Raw genomic sequence first — 20,720 nt, 5'->3', positions numbered from 1 at the left:
TAAAGGGAACACTTAAACAACACATCCTAGATCTGAATGAAAGAAATAATCTTATTAAATACTTTTTTCTTTACGTGGTTGAATGTGCTGACAACAAAATCACACAAAAATAATCAATGGAAATCCAATTTATCAACCCATGAAGGTCTGGATTTGGAGTCACACTCAAAATTAAAGTGGAAAACCACACTACAGGCTAATCCAACTTTGATGTAATGTCCTTAAAACAAGTCAAAATGAAGCTCAGTAGTGTGTGTGGCCTCCACGTGCCTGTATGACCTCCCTACAATGCCTGGGCATGCTCCTGATGAGGTGGCGGATGGTCTCCTGAGGGATCTCCTCCCAGACCTGGACTAAAGCATCCGCCAACTCCTGGACAGTCTGTGGTGCAACGTGGCGTTGGTGGATGGAGCGAGACATGATGTCCCAGATGTGTTCAATTGGATTCAGGTCTGGGGAACGGGCGGGCCGGTCCATAGCATCAATGCCTTCCTCTTGCAGGAACTGCTGACACACTCCAGCCACATGAGGTCTAGCATTGTCTTGCATTAGGAGGAACCCAGGGCCAACTGCACCAGCATATGGTCTCACAAGGGGTCTGAGGATCTCATCTCGGTACCTAATGGCAGTCAGGCTACCTCTGGCGACCCCACAAAGAAATGCCACCCCACACCATGACTGACCCACCGCCAAACCGGTCATGCTGGAGGATATTGCAGGCAGCAGAACATTCTCCACGGTGTCTCCAGACTCTGTCACGTCTGCTCAGTGTGAACCTGCTTCATCTGTGAAGAGCACAGGGCGCCAGTGGCGAATTTGCCAATCTTGGTGTTCTCTGGCAAATGCCAACCGTCCTGCACGGTGTTGGGCTGTAAGCACAACCCCCACCTGTGGACGTCGGGCCCTCATACCACCCTCATGGAGTCTCTTTCTGACCGTTTGAGCAGACACATGCACATTTGTGGCCTGCTGGAGGTCATTTTGCAGGGCTCTGGCAGTGCTCCTCCTGCTCCTCCTTGCACAAAGGCGGAGGTAGCGGTCCTGCTGCTGGGTTGTTGCCCTCCTACGGCCTCCTCCACGTCTCCTGATGTACTGGCCTGTCTCCTGGTAGCGCCTCCATGCTCTGGACACTACGCTGACAGACACAGCAAACCTTCTTGCCACAGCTCGCATTGATGTGCCATCCTGGATGAGCTGCACTACCTGAGCCACTTGTGTGGGTTGTAGACTCCGTCTCATGCTACCACTAGAGTGAAAGCACCGCCAGCATTCAAAAGTGACCAAAACATCAGCCAGGAAGCATAGGAACTGAGAAGTGGGGGTGTCTTGCTAATTGCCTATCATTTCCACCTGTTGTCTATTCCATTTGCACAACAGCATGTGAACATCTATCTATCTATCTATCTCTATAAATAATCTTTGGACTGCCCCCACCTCCTGTAGAATACAGAGCGAGAGGAAGAGGAGATCAACAAACAGACTCATATGCTCGGTGATCAGACAACGACCTGGCAAAATAAATAATCTGAATATGGTGTGAGGTTAACGACTCTGCCTGTGCGTGTTTGCTTGCGTGCATTTGTGTGTCTGTGGTGTCTCTGTCCGTCTGAATGTATGACCGTGCGACCGCACAACCAGTGCCAAGGGTCTCTACTATCTCCCTAGCCACCTTCTTTCCTCTTCAGCATCGCTCCACACCCCTCTCAGCCGCTAGCCATCACAGAGCAAAGCGGGGAAATCCACTTACGTTTGTCATTGAGAGGCATCTCTTTGTGTTTTGAAGTGTCTTTGGGATGGGAGCCGCCATTTTAAATCAACTCTGCCGTAATTCGATAGATTTATCGATCCCTCACTTCCCCTGGGCCTGCCTGCTGTGGCTGTCGGGATATTAAAAGAGGAATGTGGAGAGGCATTCGGGGCTAAAGGGCTAAATGGAGAGGACGGGAGGACAAGGCATGATGGAGATCAGGTTTGAAGGGGGACTGTACCAGGATTCATCATTTTCCTCCCTTCATGTGTGTACTGCAAGGCACCCTATCCCCTAAATAGTGCTCTATGTAGGGACACATCCTCCGCACATCCGGCGTTGAAAGAGATGGCTGCCTCGCTTCTCGTTCTTAGGAAACTATGCAGTATTTCGTTTTTTTATGTATTATTTCTTACTCTGTTACCCCAGAAAATCTTAAGTCTTATTACATACAGCCGGGAGGAACTATTGGATATAAGAGCAACGTCAACTTACCAACATTATGACCAGAAATACGACTTTCCCGAAGCGGATCCTCGGTTTGGTCCACCACCCAGGACAATGGATCGGATCTCAGCAGAAGACCCAAAACAATGGCGCCGCAGAAGGGGCAGACGGAGCGGTCTTTTGGTCAGGCTCCATAGACGGGCTCACCGCTCCTGAGTATACTACTTGCCAATGTCCAGTCTCTCGACAAGGTAGACGAAATCCGAGCAAGGGTTGCCTTCCAGAGAGACATCAGAGAATGCAACATTCTCTGCTTCACGGAAACATGGCTCACTCGGGATACGTTATCGGAGTCGGTACAGCCACCTGGTATCTTCACGCATCGCGCCGACAGAAACAAACATCTCTCTGGCAAGAAGGGCGGGGGTGTATGCGTTATGATTAACGAGACGTGGTGTGATCATAACAACATACAGGAACTCAAGTCCTTTTGTTCACCTGACCTAGAATTCCTTACAATCAAATGCCGACCGCATTATCTACCAAAATAATTCTCATCGATTATAATCACAGTCGTGTATATCCCCCCCCCAAGCAGACACCTCTGGCTCTGAAAGAACTTCAATGCACTCTATGTAAACTGGAAACCACATATCCCGAGGCTGCATTTATTATAGCTGGGGATTTTAACAATGCTAATCTGAAAACAAGGCTCCCTTAATTTTATCAGCATATTAAATGCGCAACCCGGGCTGGCAAAATCCTGGATTATTGTTACTCTAACTTCCGTGACGCATACAAAGCCCTCCCTCGCCCACCTTTCGGCAAATCTGACCACGACTCCACTTTGTTGCTCCCAGCCTATAGACAGAAACTAAAACAGGAAACGCCCGTGCTCAGGTCTGTTCAACGCTGGTCCGACCAATCTGATTCCACGCTTCAAGATTGCTTCGATCACGTGGACTGGTATATGTTCCAGATAGCGCCGAACAACAACATTGATGTATACGCTGATTCGGTGAGCGAGTTTATTAGCAAGTGCATCGGTGATGTTGTACCCACGGCGACTATTAAAACCTTCCCCAACCAGAAACCGTGGATTGATAGCAGCATTCACGTGAACCACTACTTTTAATCAGGGCAAGGCGACCGGAAACATGACCAAATACAAACAGTGTAGCTATTCCCTCCGCAAGGCAATCAAACAAGCTAAGCGTCAGTATAGAGACAAAGTAGAGTCGCAATTCAATGGCTCAGACACGAGAGGTATGTGGCAGGGTCTACAATCAATCACGGACTACAAAAAGAATACCAGCCCCGTTGCGGACCCCGATGTCTTGCTCCCAGACAAACTAAACAGCTTCTTTGCTCGCTTTGAGGACAATAGTGCCACCGACACGGTGCGCTACCAAAACCTGCGGGCTCTCCTTCACTGCAGCCAACGTGAATAAAACATATAAACGTGTTAAACCTCACAAGGCTGCCGGTTCAGACGGCATCCCTAGCCGCATCCTCAGAGCATGTGTAGACCAGCTGGCTGTTGTGTTTGCGGACATATTCAATCAATCCCTATCCCAGTCTGCTGTTCCCACATGCTTCAAAAGGGCCACCATTGTTCCTGTTCCCAAGAAAGCTAAGGTAACTGAGCTAAACGACTATAGCACTCACTTCTGTCATCATGAAGTGCTTTGAGAGACTAGTCAAGGATCATATCACCTCCACCCTAGACCCACTCCAATTTGCTTACCGCCCCAATAGGTCCACAGACGACGCAATCGCAATCACACTGCACACTGCCCTAACCCATCTGGACAAGAGGAATACCTATGTAAGAATACTGTTCGACTACAGCTCAGCATTTTACACCATAGTACCCTCCAAACTCGTCATTAAGCTCTAGACCCTGGGTCTCGACCCTGCCCTGTGCAACTGGGTCCTGGACTTTCTGACTGGACGCCGCCAGGTAGTGAGGGTAGGAAACAACATCTCCAACCCACTGATCCTCAACACTGGGGCCCTGCAATGGTGCGTTCTCAGCCCTCTCCTGTACTCCCTATTCACCTATGGCTGCGTGGCCACGTACGCCCCCAACTCAATCAAGTTTGCAGACGACACTACAGTGGTAGGCTTGATTACCAGCAACGACGAGACGGCCTACAGGGAAGAGGTGAGGGCCCTCGGAGTGTGGTGTCAGGAAAATAACCTCACACTCAACGTCAACAAAACAAAGGAGATCGTGACCTTCAGGAAACAGCACAGGGAGCATCCCCCTATCCACATTGACGGGACAGTAGTGGAGAAGGTGGAAAGTTGGGTTCCTCGGCGTACACATCACGGACAAACTGAAATGGTCCACCCACCCAGACAGCGTGGTGAAGAAGGCGCAACAGCGCCTCTTCAATCTCAGGAGGCTGAAGAAATGTGGCTTGTCACCTAAAACACTCACAAACTTTTACAGATGCACAATCGAGAGCATCCTGTCAGGCTGTATCACCGCCTGGTACGGCAACTGCTCCGCCCACAACTGTAAGGCTCTCCAGAAGGTAGTGAGGTCTGCACAACGCATCACCGGGGGCAAACTACCTGCCTTCCAGGACACCTACACCACCCGATGTCACAGGAAGGCCAAAAATATAATCAATGACAACAACCACTCCGAGCCACTGCCTGTTCACCCCGCTATCATAAAGAAGGCGAGGTCAGTACATGTGCATCAAAGCTGCGACTGAAAAACAGCTCAAGGCCATCAGACTGTTAAACAGCCATCACTAACATTGAATGGCTGCTGCCAACATACTGACTCAAATCTCTAGCCACTTAATAATTAAAAATTGGATGTAATACATGTATCTAGTCACTTTAAACAATGCCACTTTATATAATGTTTACATTTCTCATCTCATATGTATATTCTGTACCATCTACTGCATCTTGCCTATGCCGTTCGGCCATGGCTCATCCATATATTTATATGTACATATTCTTATTCATTCCTTTACTCTTGTGTGTGTATAAGGTAGTTGTTGTGAAATTGTTAATTACTTGTTAGATATTACTGCATGGTCGGAACTGGAAGCACAAGCATTTCGCTACATGTGGCACCAGGGCCTGTGAATTCACTATTAATGAGTTAATTTTTTTTACCCCCGCTTTCTCCTCTTCTTTGACATGGGGGGGGGGGGGGGGGGGGATTTATTTACACAATGGGAGATTGGCACACAGCTTATCTGATGATTGAACTAGTCGCAGGCAGCTGGTGTAAAATTGCTGTTTGGTGTAGTATCAGGACGCTAAGCCGCTGTGGAACGGCACCTAGGGTTTTAGAATACAGTACAAGGATGTGCGTACACACAGGCACAGAGTCAAACAGACATTACACTCAAACTAAGTGAACTGAGCAGAAGGGCGTTTAGAGGTGATCTAGAGGTACAAGAGACGGATTTTGGCTCTAACCTGATCTTTCAGAGGTTGTGTGTGTGTGTATAGGAGAAACGGTAAACAAAAGCCTTTTAATCTATTGGGGATCTTTGATGGGGTGTGGGTAACCATGGTGGAGAAACAGGTTGCACACCCAGAGCAACACGCACTACATTAAAAAGATATGACACCGATCCAGTGTTTTACCCTTTGTTATGTTTGTTCCTTGTATAATGACAAACCGGGGGCGTAGGTGTAACTACTTTTAATGAACCTATACTTCAGCTAGAAAACTCCTTGTTTAGCCATGCAAGGCATTCTTCAACCACCTGCCCCCCTCCCGTATAGCCTGCTGGGTAACAAAGTCTAAATGTTATTAACACAACAACACATCTTTATTCCTTTAATAGAAAACTACTTTTCTATGTAACTACACATGTCACATCATGTTTGTTTAATCAACCTGCATAACACACATTTCTTTTCCCCCAAGTTTTTTTGTTTTACATTGCTCTCATCCACTTGAGGCAATAAACATATTCTGATGTATTTTGTTTTCAACTAAATATAGTCTGTCCAACAGTACTCTATTGTGGCTCTATTTCTTTTCACATAAACAAAACATTCAGTCCAGGTGCCCCTTTTTTAAGCAATTCACAATAATCAGGGGCTCTGACAGTCCTTTTTGGTCATTCTGCTGAAGTGCTTCCTGAAACAGTTGGACAGCTTTCGTTGTCAGTCAGGGTGTTCTGACTGAATTGTCCATTGCTAAAGGCATTTGATGCTTCAGCAGTATCCTCCTGATAATCCTCAGTCCCTTGAGTGAATGGCTGAAGCCGTAGGTCCACTCTGTTTCATCTGTTGTGATCCATGCTCTGTTTGGATCTCATAGGATCGTGGTGCAACTTCTCTCTGCACACACCCTTGCTGCATCCAGGTTCCTGTAGTGATGTCTCGGAGTCGTACATGATCTCCAGGTTTCAGTTCAGGTAAGTGTCTTGCACTTTTGTCTTGTTTTTGTTTGTCTTTCTGTTTTTCCTTGGTGAGTTTGACTTTGTGAGCACCTCTGGGTGTTAGCAAGTCCTCATGGATGGGTAGGTTGGTTCTGATGCGACGTCCCATCAACATTTGTGCAGGAGAAAGTCCGTTCTGCAGCGGTGCGCTGCTGTAGAGCATCAGATTTTTGAGGAAATACTCCTTTTCATCAGACCTTTGACAATTTTGACTGAACTCTCTGCTAAGCCCTTTGGACCTTGGGTAGTTGGGGCTGGAGGTGTTGTCGGAATCCCCAGTCGTTAACGAATGATCGGAACTTGAGAATTGCGGGCCATTGTCCGAGTACAGTTCAGACGCAACCCCATGTGTTGCAAAGACTGATTTCAGGTAGGTGATTACAGCTTTGCTGGAGGTAGTTGGCACTGTTGCTACTTCAGGATAGTTTGAGTTGTAGTCGGTAACAACAATGGGACTTTGCAGTCAAAAAGGTCAACTCGACCTTTGTGGTAGGGTCTGTTGTGTACTGGATGAGGCATTAGCGGCTCTGCGTGCTGCTTTGGCCAGTAGGTCAAACACAGTTCACATGAAGCAGTGGTCTGGCTGATTTCCTGGTTCATTCTTGGCCAGTACATTACTTCTCGTGCTCGTCATTTGCATTTTTCCTCACCCAAGTGGCCCTCGTATTTTCTGTAGCATTTCTTTGCATAGTGTCATGGGAATGACAATCTTGTTGCCTTTGAACACTGTTATCCAACATGGTGAGCTCTGCTCTGCACATCCAGTAATCCTGTATTCTCCTTGGAAAGTTGTTTTTCTGTGCGGGCCATCCTGTCAGTGTTGTTTCTTTCAACTCTGTCATTGTTTGGTCAGCTGCGGGGTCTCTTTTGATCTGCTCCATTCTCTCAGAAGACACAGGAAGTGATGCTGCGATCATGTTGACGTAGGCCTGAATCTCAGTGTTTTTCTGTGTGTCGAAGCTCTCTTTCTTGTCGACTGCTTGAGAGAGTGTCGGTGGCAAACATGAACTTTCCCGGGGTATAGATCATCTTCACATCATACTTTTTCAGTCTGATCACCATTCTCTGGATTCTCATTGGACAATCATTCAGTGGCTTATACATGATTGACACCAATGGTTTGTGGTCGGTTTCTACTTCGAAGTCTCGTCCGTAGACGTATTGGTGAAACCTTTCGCAAGCGTATGTGCTCGCCAGTAGTTCTTTCTCTATTTGTGCATACCTTGTCTCTGTGCCTGTAAAGGCTCTGGATGCATAAGCGACGGGTTGCCATCTGTCATCATGCTGTTGCAGAAGATCTGCTCCCAGGCCAAACTGTGACGCATCTGCAGAAATCCTTGTGCTTTTCTCTGGATCATAGAACCTGAGCACTAGCTCTTCTGTGATTGTCTTCTTTAGGTTTTTGAAGCAGTTTTCCTGTTCATGGGACCATTCCCATTCATTTTTCTGTTCCAGAAGACATCTGAGTGGAGCGGACTGTGCTGACAGTTGAGGTAGGAACTTTTCAAGGTAGGTGATCATGCCCGTGAAGCGTCTCACGTCGTCCTTGTTCTTCGGGTGCTCCATGCTGTTGATGGCTGACGTTTTCCTCGGGTCTGGTTTGACTCCATCCTCTGAAAGTACGTCTCCCACGAAGGTAAGTGTTTTCACACCAAACTCGCATTTGTCCTTGTTTAGTTTTAGGTTGACTTTCCGTGTCAGGTCCAGCACTTCTCACTCTCGCATCATGTTCTTCTTTTGTGGACCCCCAGATGATGATGTCATCCATCATGGTCTCCACTCCTGGAATGTGCTCGAAGATCATGTGGATTGTCTTGTGGTAGACCTCTGGGGCTGAGAGAATCTCATATGGTAGACAAAGAAATCTGTACCTGCCCTCAGGTGTTTTGAATGTGCATAGCTTTGAGCTTGCATCGTCTAGCTTCATTTGCCAGAATCCTGATGAGGCATCAAGCTTACTGAACCACTTTCCTCCAGCAAACTGTGACATTATCTCTTCTCTGGTTGGCAACTTGAAATGCTCTCTCGGGTCTAGACATATCCTGAGATCGCCGTTCTTTTTCACCACAATAACCAGTGAGCTTACCCAGTCTGTAGGTTCATACATTTTTGTGATGACGTCCATCTTTTCCATGCGTCCAAGTTCCTCCTTGAGCTTTTTCCTCAGTGCAAATGGAACTTTTCTGCATGCATGCACAACTGGAGTAATTTTGTCATCAGTACATATTTTGTGTTCTCCTGGTAAACATCCAAGACCCTCGAACACATCCTCATACTCAGCTAGTAGAGATTCTTGGTCATTTTCAGTCAGTGATGTTATTACATACTCTTTTCAACAAATTGAGCTTTTCACATGCATTGATTCCTAGAATAGGCTGTACACTCTTCCACAATCAGCAGCTGTGCTCTGAACTGTTTTCCTTTGTGCTGTAAAGTTACTTTGCAGCTTCCTTTGACTGGTACGTTCTCCCCTGTATAACCAGTAACATCCATTTTCACTGGGTGTATTTTGCTCTTCACCTTCAGTGTTTTGTAGTCATCCAGCGACAACAGGTTTACCTGTGCTCCAGTATCAAGCTTGAATGGTATTATAGTTTCATTCAGTCTATGGCACAATCCATTCAGCTTTTACTGCATTGCATATTTCCACAGAATCAACAAAGAATTATTCAATCTCCTCCTTGACTGTGTGAATCTTTTTCTTTGTAGCCTCAGCTTTGCAGCATTTTGAGAAATGATTATCTTTCCCACGGTTGTTACGTCATTTGCCATATGCAGGGCAATTTTTTGGCTTGTGAATAAATCCACATTTTCTACATGTATTGTTTTGATTTCTCTCTCTTGCTTGTTTTTGTTTTGCAAGGCGTTGTGTGTGGTGCTCCTCTCTTTTTATTGCATACACTGACGTCTCATCCCTGCATAGCTCTTTAGCTTGTGCTCTGGTGGTTTCAGCTGCTCGACACTTATTCACTGCTTTATCCAAAGTTATATCTTGCTCACGCAGCAATCTCTCCTTGAGTCCATTATCAAGTATGCCACAGACTATCCTGTCTTTCACTAGTGAGTCTTTCAGATTTTCAAATTCACACGTTTTGCTCTGTTTTCAGCTCAGGTCAAAACTGACTCCCTATTTCTGATCATGAGAGAGAACCTTATCTCTCAAACGTGACGTTCTAGCTTGGTACAAAGTACTCCTCAAATTTATCCATTAGCACAGTCATTGTCATGTTTGCCTCGTCTTGCTGAAAGCTATTGTAAATGTCCAATGCATCCTCTCCAATAACATGCAGAAAAATGGAAGCTTTCAATTTGTCATCTCCCCCTGCTCCACTGGCTGCTAGGTAGATATTGAATCTCTGCTTGAAATGTTTCCAATTGTCAGCTAGATTGCCTGTTAACTGCATAGGAGTAGGAGGACTAAGCCTATCCATGACGGCGAACAGGAACAGTGTCAATTACTCTTACTTCAGTATGTTGCTCATCAACTTGCTCGTCAACAGATTCCAATGCAGCCTTGCTCTCGCTGCTGTCACTCTCGCTGCTGCGGCTCGTTGCCCTAGCTCTTGCAAGCTAGCATCTTCGACTACTCACGTCACTTGACTTGTGGTAGAATGTTACGTTTTCGTCGCGGAAATTTGCAGAGTTAAACCTTTCTTTTCTGTCTCGTCATAGCGACTACCAATCTGACACCATTGTTATGTTTGTTCCTTGTATAATGCCAAACCGGGGCGTAGGTCTAACTACTTTTAATGAACATATACTTCAGCTAGAAAACTCCTTGTTTAGCCATGCAAGGCATTCTTCAACCACCTGCCCCCCCCCCCCCCCGCATAGCCTGCTGGGTAACGTAGTCTAAATGTTATTAACACATAACACACCCTTGATCCCAGTGCTGTTTTTTCAGGCCCTGTGTGGGAATGGGTTCAAGTGCCATCCAGTGTGCTTGCATCAGCTTTTTTTCCTCCCCCTCTTCCCCTCTCTCTCTATTCCCCGTGTTGCTCTGCCATCACTACTCGCCAGAGGAAGATTACAGACCCGACAACTAGCTGCTGTGACTTGTTTGTGTTTAAAAAAATCCCCCTGTGTTACTGTTTGTTAAAAAAAGCTTTACAGAAACACAAACCTCCCCGCCGGTAATCATAATTTACGACACGCGATACCTTTGACTACATTGTGTGCAAATACTTCAGCGGCTAATTAAAATGTCCAGGACTTCAAAATGGTTTGTTTGTGCCCTAATGCGAGAGCATGTACGAGTCCAAGAGCTCTAAAGTGTAGCCAATTTGGTCGGATGTGCAATGAAATATTGTGACGTGTGACCAGGAGTTTTATTTTGGGAGCACTGTGCGACTATGAAAAAAAATCTCCCAGTTAATAATTGTTGTAATGTTAAGGCTACGCTGTACCGTTGTTTCCTGAGTGCCCTAGTGAAACAAGCAAGTCCAGACTCGTACGTGTCATGGTAGCACCATTACTACAGCGAAAACGGCTTGCAGCTAGCCCAACTAGCTCATATGATCTGACCTATATTACCGCCGTAATATTTTTTTCTTCCTATACAGCGGATCACTGGGACCACATTTTACATCCATAAACCATGTCGTGGGCCGTTCTAAAACTACTCGTGCGTCGACGTTGTTAACCATTTGTTTACACTTTGATTAGACGTTACTTCATTGGCTAGCTGGCTAACAACCTGGTTACTTTACCAGTATAACACAAACATTTGGGGCCACAGAAAGAAAGGAAAAGGGATAGCTTCTTCAGGAGATCAATGATCATAGCAATGTTTTTCATAGTCGCACAGTGGCAGTTATCTTGCATGTGGTCATCACAAACCTGACGTTTTTAAAGAAACTGTGTACAATTTTCAATGTAATGTATCTCAATAGGAAAAGTGTGCTTTTATACAATTTAGAAACCTAATATTCCACAAATGACATTGTAATTTCAATGACAGGTATTCGTGTCAACGTTGTAGCTTTTATATTAAACGGATGTGTTTACAGTGTTTCATATTAGTTTCTAGGGCACAACATGTGCTTCAGAAGTAGCTAGAAATCATATAGGTCCAATATACAGTGAGGGGAAAAAAGTATTTGATCCCCTGCTGATTTTGTACGTTTGCCCACTGACAAAGAAATTATCAGTCTATAATTTTAATGCTAGGTTTATTTAAACAGTGAGAGACAGAATAACATCAAAAGAATCCAGAAAAACACATGTCAAAAATGTTATATTGATTTGCATTTTAATGAGGGAAATAAGTATTTGACCCCCTCTCAATCAGAAAGATTTCTGGATCCCAGGTGTATTTTATACAGGTAACGAGCTGATATTAGGAGCACACTCTTAAAGGGAGTGCTCCTAATCTCAGCTTGTTACCTGTATAAAAGACACCTGTCCACAGAAGATATCAATCAGATTCCAAACTCTCCACCATGGAGTTGCAATGATCATGAGAACGGTGAGGAATCAACCCAGAACTACACGGGAGGATCTTGTCAATGATCTCAAGGCAGCTGGGACCATAGTCACCAAGAAAACAATTGGTAACACACTACGCCGTGAAGGACTGAAATCCTGCAGCGCCTGCAAGGTCCCCCTGCTCAAGAAAGCACATATACATGACCGTCTGAAGTTTGCCAATGAACATCTGAATGATTCAGAGGACAACTGGGTGAAAGTGTTGTGGTAAGATGAGACCAAAATGGAGCTCTTTGGCATCAACTCAACTCGCCGTGTTTGGAGGAATGCTGCCTATGACCCCAAGAAGACCATCCCCACCATCAAACATGGAGGTGGAGACATTATGCTTTGGGGGTGTTTTTCTGCTAAAGGGACAGGACAACTTCACTGCATCAAAGGGACGATGGACGGGGCCATGTACCATCAAATCTTGGGTGAGAACCTCCTTGCCTCAGCCAGGGCATTGAAAATGGGTCGTGGATGGGTATTCCAGCATGACAATGACCCAAAACACACGGCCAAGGCAACAAAGGAGTGGCTCAAGAAGAAGCACATTAAAGTCCTGGAGTGGCCTAGCCAGTCTCCAGACCTTAATCCCATAGAAAATCAGTGGAGGGAGCTGAAGGTTCGAGTTGCCAAACGTCAGCCTCGAAACCTTAATGACTTGGAGAAGATCTGCAGAGAGGAGTGGGACAAAATCTCTCCTGAGATGTGTGCAAACCTGGTGGCCAACTACAAGAAACGTCTGACCTCTGTGATTGCCAACAAGGGTTTTGCCACCAAGTACTAAGTCATGTTTTGCAGAGGGGTCAAATACTTATTTCCCTCATTAAAATGCAAATCATTTTATAACATTTTTGACATGCGTTTTTCTGGATTTCTTTGTTGTTATTCTGTCTCTCACTGTTCAAATAAACCTACCATTAAAATTACAGACTGATCATTTTTTGTCAGTGGGCAAACGTACAAAATCAGCAGGGGATCAAATACTTTTTTCCCTCACTGTAGGCTGTATCTCCATCAATTCAAACAAACTTATTTGAAGTGCTCCTAACTTTTTAAAGTTGGGAGCACCAGTGCTGCCAATGAGAGATGTTAATTTAGAACCCTGACGAGGCCCCAGAAGGTTACAAGGAGTGCTGCCTGAGAGGCTTGGCTGCAGCCTCCTGCTACCTCTCTAGTCAGTCAGTATACCTGGCCAATTTGCTTCTCTCTAGTTTCTACACCTGGATGTGGCTTGTTTCCCTACTGCGGCGGCCCCGTAGACATATTGTGTTTTTATAGGCTAGGCCTATATCATGTAGCCTAGGTTCCAGAGATTTAGAGACCTGTTGAAGAGGTTAGAAAGGGAGACCAATATCCCGAAGGTTGCTGGTTCAAATCCTGGTATGGACAATGAAAAGTGGGAGAGGATCTGACAATCTCAAGGAAGGCTGCTGGTTTAAAATCCCAGGTTTCATCCATCCATTCAGTGAGTCAGACAGTACAGCTGGATGTGGCCTACTGTCCCAATGTGTGAGACAACTATACTGAACAAAAATATAAACGCAACATGCAACTATTTCAAAGATTTGACTGAGGAAGGAAATCAGTGAATTGAAATACATTTATTAGGTCCTAATCTATGGATTTCACATGACTGGGAATACAGATATGCATCTGTTGGTCACAAATACCTTTAAAAAAGGTAGGGGCATGGACCCTAAAATCAGTCAGTGTCTGGTGTGACCGCCTCATGCAGCGCGACTCAACTTCTTTGCGTAGATTTGATTAGGCTGTTGATTGTAGCCTGTGGAATGTTGTCCCACTCCTCTTCAATGGCTGTGAGAAGTTGCTGGATTTGGTGGGAACTGGAACATGCTGTTGTACACGTCGATCCAAAGCATCCCAAACATGCTCAATGGATGACATGTCTGGTGAGTATGCAGGCCATGGAAGAATATAAATGCTACAATTCCAGGAATTTTGTACAGATCCTTGTGACATGGGGCTGTGCATTATCATGCTGAAACATGAGGTGATGGCAGTGGATGAATGGCACAACAATGGGCCTCACGATCTTATCACGGTATCTCTGTGCATTGAAATTGCCATCGTTAAAATGCAATTGTGGTTGTTGTCCGTAGCTTATGCCTGTCCACACCATAACCATGAGCGGTTTGACATCAGCAAACCACTCGCCCACACAACACTATACCCGTGGTCTGCGGTTGTGAGGCCGGTTTGGACGTACTGCCAATTCTCTAAAATGAGGCAACTTATGGTAGATTAATTAATTAAATGCACTGGCAACAGCTCAGGTGGACATTCCTGCAGTCAGAATGTCAATTGCACACTCCCTCAAAACTTGAGACATCTGTGGCATTGTGTTTGTGACAAAATCGCACATTTTAGAGTGGCCTTTTATTTTCCCCAGCACAAGGTGTGTCAGTTTGTTGATATGTCATACTTGTCACGTGGATGAATTATCTTGGAAAAGGAGAAATGCTCACTAACAGGGATGTAAACAAATTTGGAACATTTCAGGTATCTTTTATTTCAGCTCATGAAACATGGGACCAACACTTTACATGTTGCGTTTATATTATTGTTCAGTGTATATTTTCACAATCCTCAGAGCAAAGGGCTGTAAAATTGTCAGACAGTTTAGGGGATTTGATGCGGGTCGTTGGGTATATTTCCAATGAACTGTGTGATGGGGCCAAAATTGCACACATTCTTCACTCCATTAATCCTTCAGCCAGGTTGTTATTCCGTTGGCAAGCGAGAGAGACTGAGAGCTTATGTAGCTTAGTCGTTCCAATGGCCACCGATGTGATTCGTCACCCAGGCAAGGCCCCCATTCCATCATTACTATTCTGTAAATGGATTCCGCATTAAGGCCGACTGCATTAGTAGGGCCTGTAATATGAGCCCTATAAAGGTGACTAATGATATGTAAACGTTTCACACACTGAGGCGGCCCACTTCCCTGAAGAGCGATCAAGGCTGTTAAAGAGACATTGTCGAGCGGCTACAGCAAACTATCAGCAGGCTCCCTGTTACGCTCAGGCTCGTTACACACTGGAGAAACTCAATAATATTTACTAGGCTGCCCATCTTGTTTCTCTGCCCTTGCCACACAGTGGACAGCTGGGCTTTAGTCTGATTCAGCTATCTGTTGTGTTCTGCCACTACATAAGTTAGTCCCCGTCTGACTGATCATCTTTATTGTCGTGTGTGTGTGTGTGTGTGTGTGTGTGTGTGTGTGTGTGTGTGTGTGTGGGAGACAGTGACATTTGTCACTCAGGCCAAATGAAATTCTTATTAAGGGGATGGTGATTGTCAACAGAGGTCAGAGTAAGGTAGTGTTTGTGTTGGAATTTAAGAGAGCTGTTAATTATCCCTAGAATATCTTTAGAAAGGGCTTGTGTTGGTTTGGCACAAATTCACATCCTGTGCTGTGTTTTTATGACAATGTCTGAAAAAAATGTATGCGTATTTCTTTTTTTAACCTGGTCTGTGCATGTCTCTGATCTGTTCCTGTGCTGTTTGTGTGTTGCAGACCTGCGAGAGATAGTGTTTGTGATCCAGAGCCAGAGAAACTCATTCCACGTGAGTCGGGCGGAGAGACAGAGAGCAGACCTGTTACACCAGACTCAGAGCCTCACACAGGTACCACCAATGCCACTTAGTCACACACACAGCATATGTTTTACTATCCTCAAAATCCTATTTTCCCTGAACCCTAACCTTAACGCCTACCCCTAATTGTAACCCTAACCTGGGAAATGTCCCCATGAGGGAGTATTCCTTGTTTTACTATCCTTGTGGGGACATTTGTGGATTTCCGCTACCCACAATGATAGTAATATATATACACACCACACACACACACACACACACAGGTTTTTAGAGAAACAACAGCATCCCTTAACTTCAACCATCTTCTCTAAGCAATATGGTTCATGGTCAAAAATAGCTGTTACTTACCTACTTATTCCTCTTTGCTCCCTGTGGACCATATAGCCGTTACTCTTTTGGAATAATTTGTGTGGAAAACCATCAGTTTAGTGTAACCGTGTCAAGTTCAACACTTCACGTTGAAAAACCACCATTGAATTGCTTTTCGGTGAAGCTTCCAGCTAAAGTGTTTCAAAATGGTGGTCAAGTGTGTTAGTGAGACAGAGGATGCCAGATCAAATACCAGTGCAGGCTTGTGAGCGAGAAAGCTAGACTTTTAAATTAATTCAATAAAGCCATTCAGAGTGGTTACATTTCTCCAGCCCCATCCCTTACCAAAACAGTGGTGGGGTGCCTGCTTTGTTGTTTGCAGATTGTTTCTTTAACAGTGTTATAAAACCTAATTAAGGAGTGGAGTTGATAAGTTCTGTACATATACCGTAGACAACCAATGAAATAAAGGATATGTCTTTTCACAACAAACATAATCAACATCAATTAGACATGAAAGAGGCACCAGTGCAGCCCATGCTTTTTGCCACATGGTGTCAGCATTGCTTTTTATGTGAAGGAAATGATCATTGTCTAAGTTTGTATCCCCATCTGAGAGGTAAAGAAAACTAGGTACTTGTAGCATAGTGTATTGTCCAGTAGTGCAATAAAATAAAGTAGCTTTCACCTGGTCAGTCTGTCATGGAAAGAGTTCTTAATGTTTTGTATACTCAGTGTATAACCCCTATATGACATCCAGGCCCAAGGGGACATTGAGACTGACTTCCTGTGTCAACACAGGGAGGCCAGCTAGATCTATTAGAGACAGCTATCATTGAAGTTGTTTGTGGTGACGAAGGACACGAGGGGCTTTGTACAAAACTAAGTAATCAGTGATTGGATTGTTTCTAACCAATCACTCTAATAGATCTGGCTGGCCTCCCTATAGGGGTTATACACTTAGTATACAAAACATTAAGAACACCTGCTCTTTCCATGACATAGACTGATCAGGTGAATCCAGGTGAAAGCTAGGATCCCTTATTGATGTCATCTGTTAAATCCACTTCAATCAGTGTAGATGAAGGGAAGGAGACAGGTTAAATAATGATTTTTAAGCCTTGATTAAAAAAACACATGGATTGTGTGCCATTCAGAGGGTGAATTGGCAACACAAAATATTTAAGTGCCTTTGAACGGAGTATGGTGGTAGGTGCCAGGCACCCCAGTTTGCGCTGCTGATTTTTCATGCTCAAAAGTTTCCTGTGTGTATAAAGAATGGTCCACCACCCAAAGGACATCCAGCCAACCTGACACAACTATGGGAATCATTGGCATCAACATGGGCCAGCATCCCTGTGGAACGCTTTTGACACCTTGTAGAGTCCGTAACCCGACCAATTGAGGCTGGCTGTTCTGAGGGGAGGGGGGGTGCACAACTCCGTATTAGGAAGGTTTTTCTGAATGTTTGGTATACTCAGTGTATATGTAACAGTGTAGGTTCCGTCCCTCTCTTCGCCCCAACCTGGGCTTGAACCAGGGACCCTTGCACACATCAACAACTGACACCCACGAAGCATCATTACCCATCGCGCCACAAAAGCCACGGCCCTTGCAACGCAAGGGGAACAACCACTTCAGGTCTCAGAGCGAGTGACGTCACTGATTGAAACGCTATTAGCGCGCACCACCGCTAACTAGCCATTTCACATCGGTTACATATAGTCAGATTGATTCAGCTGCATATTTCTATAAAAAGTGGCTGTGTGTAAGGCAGTCACTTGCAGGAGCTCGCAGAGTTTGTGCGTGTGTGTGGGTGCGTGCGTGTGAGCATGCATGTACGTATGAGTGTGGAGGCTCTGGCTGTTGCAGGGACCAAGCCACCCCACCCTTTCCACACACACCCCACCCAGTCTACTCCATGAGTAAAGCTTAGCATACTGTGTGTCTGTGATGGCTGTGTCTCTCTGAAGTGGTGTAAAGCGATGGGTTTTTGTCCCTGCAGCTTGCCTGGTGTTTGAACTTACTTGTTTCTTACTACCGGAGGTGAAAGTCAAGTTTAGACTGGTGAATATGCCATTATGAGCCTCATTATGTTGTTAGTGTGTATATGGGGCTTGACTGAGCTGCTGGCAAACCCCCGGCTGACTCGTGGTTAACATACTGGACACAGGCTAGGGTTTTACAGTCCAGTACTATGATGGTGGGATGCTAGGTATTTGTGGGGCATTGCTGTTGAGTAGCCTGAGTATTTAAATCAATCTGTAGAGAGGCTATGTGTCTATGAGCAGCATGGTCCCCCTTGGTTTCCAGTCTGCTGGGTGGAGTGGATGCAGTCATGAACCCTTGTTTTCCTCTCTGTGTGAGATTACCTCAGGCCACTACTGAATACCTCACATGCCCTTGAACTCGGAATCAGAGAAGGTTTGATTGAAACCCATGTTTCGTGTTTTCACGAAAGTGGATAGGGCAGTCAAATACTTCAATACTTTGTGGCAATCTTTTGCACACCGGAGTACCTTTTAGGCTACACACAGTTAGTTTGTTTTAAAATAACCATTCTATAGGTACTTAGTAGAGCTGGGCGATATGAACAAAAATCCATATTGTGATAAATTGCCTGAAATTGTGATAAAAGGATGACCCTTTAAACTACTAACAGTAGTTTCATGGTTGTAGCTGTCAATTGTCCATTTAACAATCGCCCATATTAGCAAACATTCAAACTTCACATTTCTCTAGTATAGGCTACTTATTGTAATGAACAACATCAGCAAAATGCCTGCGACAAGTGATCGCTATGGTCGGTGTTGAATGTCCGGTTTATCGTCCCAGCTCTAGTATTTAGGCTGTGTCTCTGCTGTCTCCAACTAAACAAACACAATTTCTTCTAATTTAGAACCAGATTCTTTGAGGACTGTCCTTCCTTAGGTTGTCTTTCCTCCTGCTGTAAACTAAAGACTTTGGTTACTCTGCTCTAAATTGAAGAGTTTCTTCCTTAGTTACTCTGCTCGAGATTACTGCTGTAAAGTAAAGACGAACTCCTAGGTTACTGTTTTAAAGTAAATACTATTTTAGTTAATCTGCTGTAAAGAAAATACTTCCTTGGGTTACTACTGTGAACACTTCCTTAGTTACTCTGCTCTGAAGTCAATACTTCTTTAGGTTACTGCTGTAAAGTAAAGATTTCCAGAGATCCCGCTGTTGGGCTTGACTTAAACACTCTTTCGCTTTTCAGACACCGCCTCCGGTCCTGCTCCTCCACAGTCTGACAGACAATGAGGGAGACTGGAGCATCCTTCCTGTGCTGCCTTAGTAAGTGCTTGGGCCTGTCAGCTCTCAAAAGAGCGGCCATTATCCACATTCACAAAGACTTCCATCTTGTACTTCCCATCCATACAGTACAGTAGGGATGTAACAATTCACCGATTAAAGTTTACGAATCGGCGGTAAAAAATAATTTGGGCCTCAAATTACTTTCTTTCTACCTTCCGAAAATACCACTCATATTTTTTGACAACTGCGTCCTCTCCTTCAGTGTTGAACTAAGAATGTAATTATGTTGATGGTCATTGATCTGCAAGTCATTTTGCATGCCGAACAACCCCGGGCAATATCAGTAGCCTATTCAAACTGCGCACTGTTTGCAGCCTTGTGCGCTGACCAACGAGAGTTAGGCCTATTTCTGATCTACGAGTCACATTCAGCATTTAAATGTTTGTAAAATGGCCTTCACAATATTAGGCTTTATTTGTTGAGTGACAACCAACATAATTCGATAGGTAATTTTATTCAAATGCATTTTAGAAAATTGTGATTTACTGGAATATAAATAGCTTAAGCTACTGCCGGAGACAACTCAAGCATGCATGCACATAGTTTCCCTAATGGCCGGGCTCAGGTGCCTACATACACCATAGACATATATGTCATTCACACACGCGTGCACTCACTCACACACAAACACATTCACTCACACGCAGATTTTTATTTACACTGAATAAAAATATAAATGCAACATGTTAAGTGTTGGTCCTATGTTTTATGAGCTGAAATAAAAGATCCCAGAAATGTTACATACGCACAAATAACATATTTCTCTCAAATTTTGTGCACAAATTTGTTTACATTCCTTTCAGTGAGCAGTTCTCCTTTGCCAAGATAATTCATCCCCCTGACAGGTGTGGCATATCAATAAGCTGATTAAACAGCATGATCACTACATAGGTGTCCCTTGTGCTGGGGACAATAAAAGGTCACTCTAAAATGTGCAGTTTTGTCACACAACACAATGCCACAGATTTCTCAAGTTTTGAGGGAGCGTGCAATTGGCATGCTGACTGCAGGAATGTCCACCAGAGGTCTTGCCAGAGAATTGAACGTTAATTTCACTACCATAAGCCACCTCCAACGTAATTTTAGAGAATTTGGCAGTACATCCAACCGGCCTCACAACCGCAGACCACGTGTGTATGGCGTCATGTGGGCGAACAGTTTACGGATGTCAACGTTGAGAACAGAGTGCCACATGGTGGCGGTGGGGTAAAGTCTTTGAAATCGTTTCAAACTAAAACGTGTAGTTCTTGTATCCTATCAGAGCTCATGTATCTAGATACGTATTGAATCGCCTTGTAAGGGAAAGATGCACATCCCTACTATACAGCATATGGCTGTCTCCACCTGCTAGGGTCAGG

At 44.7% G+C, this 20,720-nt stretch overlaps 1 protein-coding gene across 1 annotated transcript in view; it reads left to right on the top strand.

The window, feature by feature from the left end:
• Positions 1 to 1,312: 1,312 nt before the first annotated feature.
• The window catches only part of b3glt (Beta-1,3-glucosyltransferase), a gene marked incomplete at its 5' end in the record, with an annotated part of 80,824 nt that continues 61,416 nt past the window's right edge, over positions 1,313 to 20,720 (top strand). Inside the window, 3 exon segments of the mRNA NM_001173800.1 lie at positions 1,313 to 1,321; positions 15,640 to 15,747; positions 19,265 to 19,341. Coding sequence (NP_001167271.1) covers positions 1,313 to 1,321; positions 15,640 to 15,747; positions 19,265 to 19,341 — 194 coding nt within the window.

Source organism: Salmo salar, chromosome 20, assembly GCF_965601325.2.
Source record: "Salmo salar chromosome 20, fSalSal1, whole genome shotgun sequence".
NCBI classification, from domain to species: Eukaryota; Metazoa; Chordata; class Actinopteri; order Salmoniformes; family Salmonidae; genus Salmo; species Salmo salar.
Note: the sequence above shows the minus strand (reverse complement) of the source record. Positions and strands in the feature narration are given on the sequence as shown.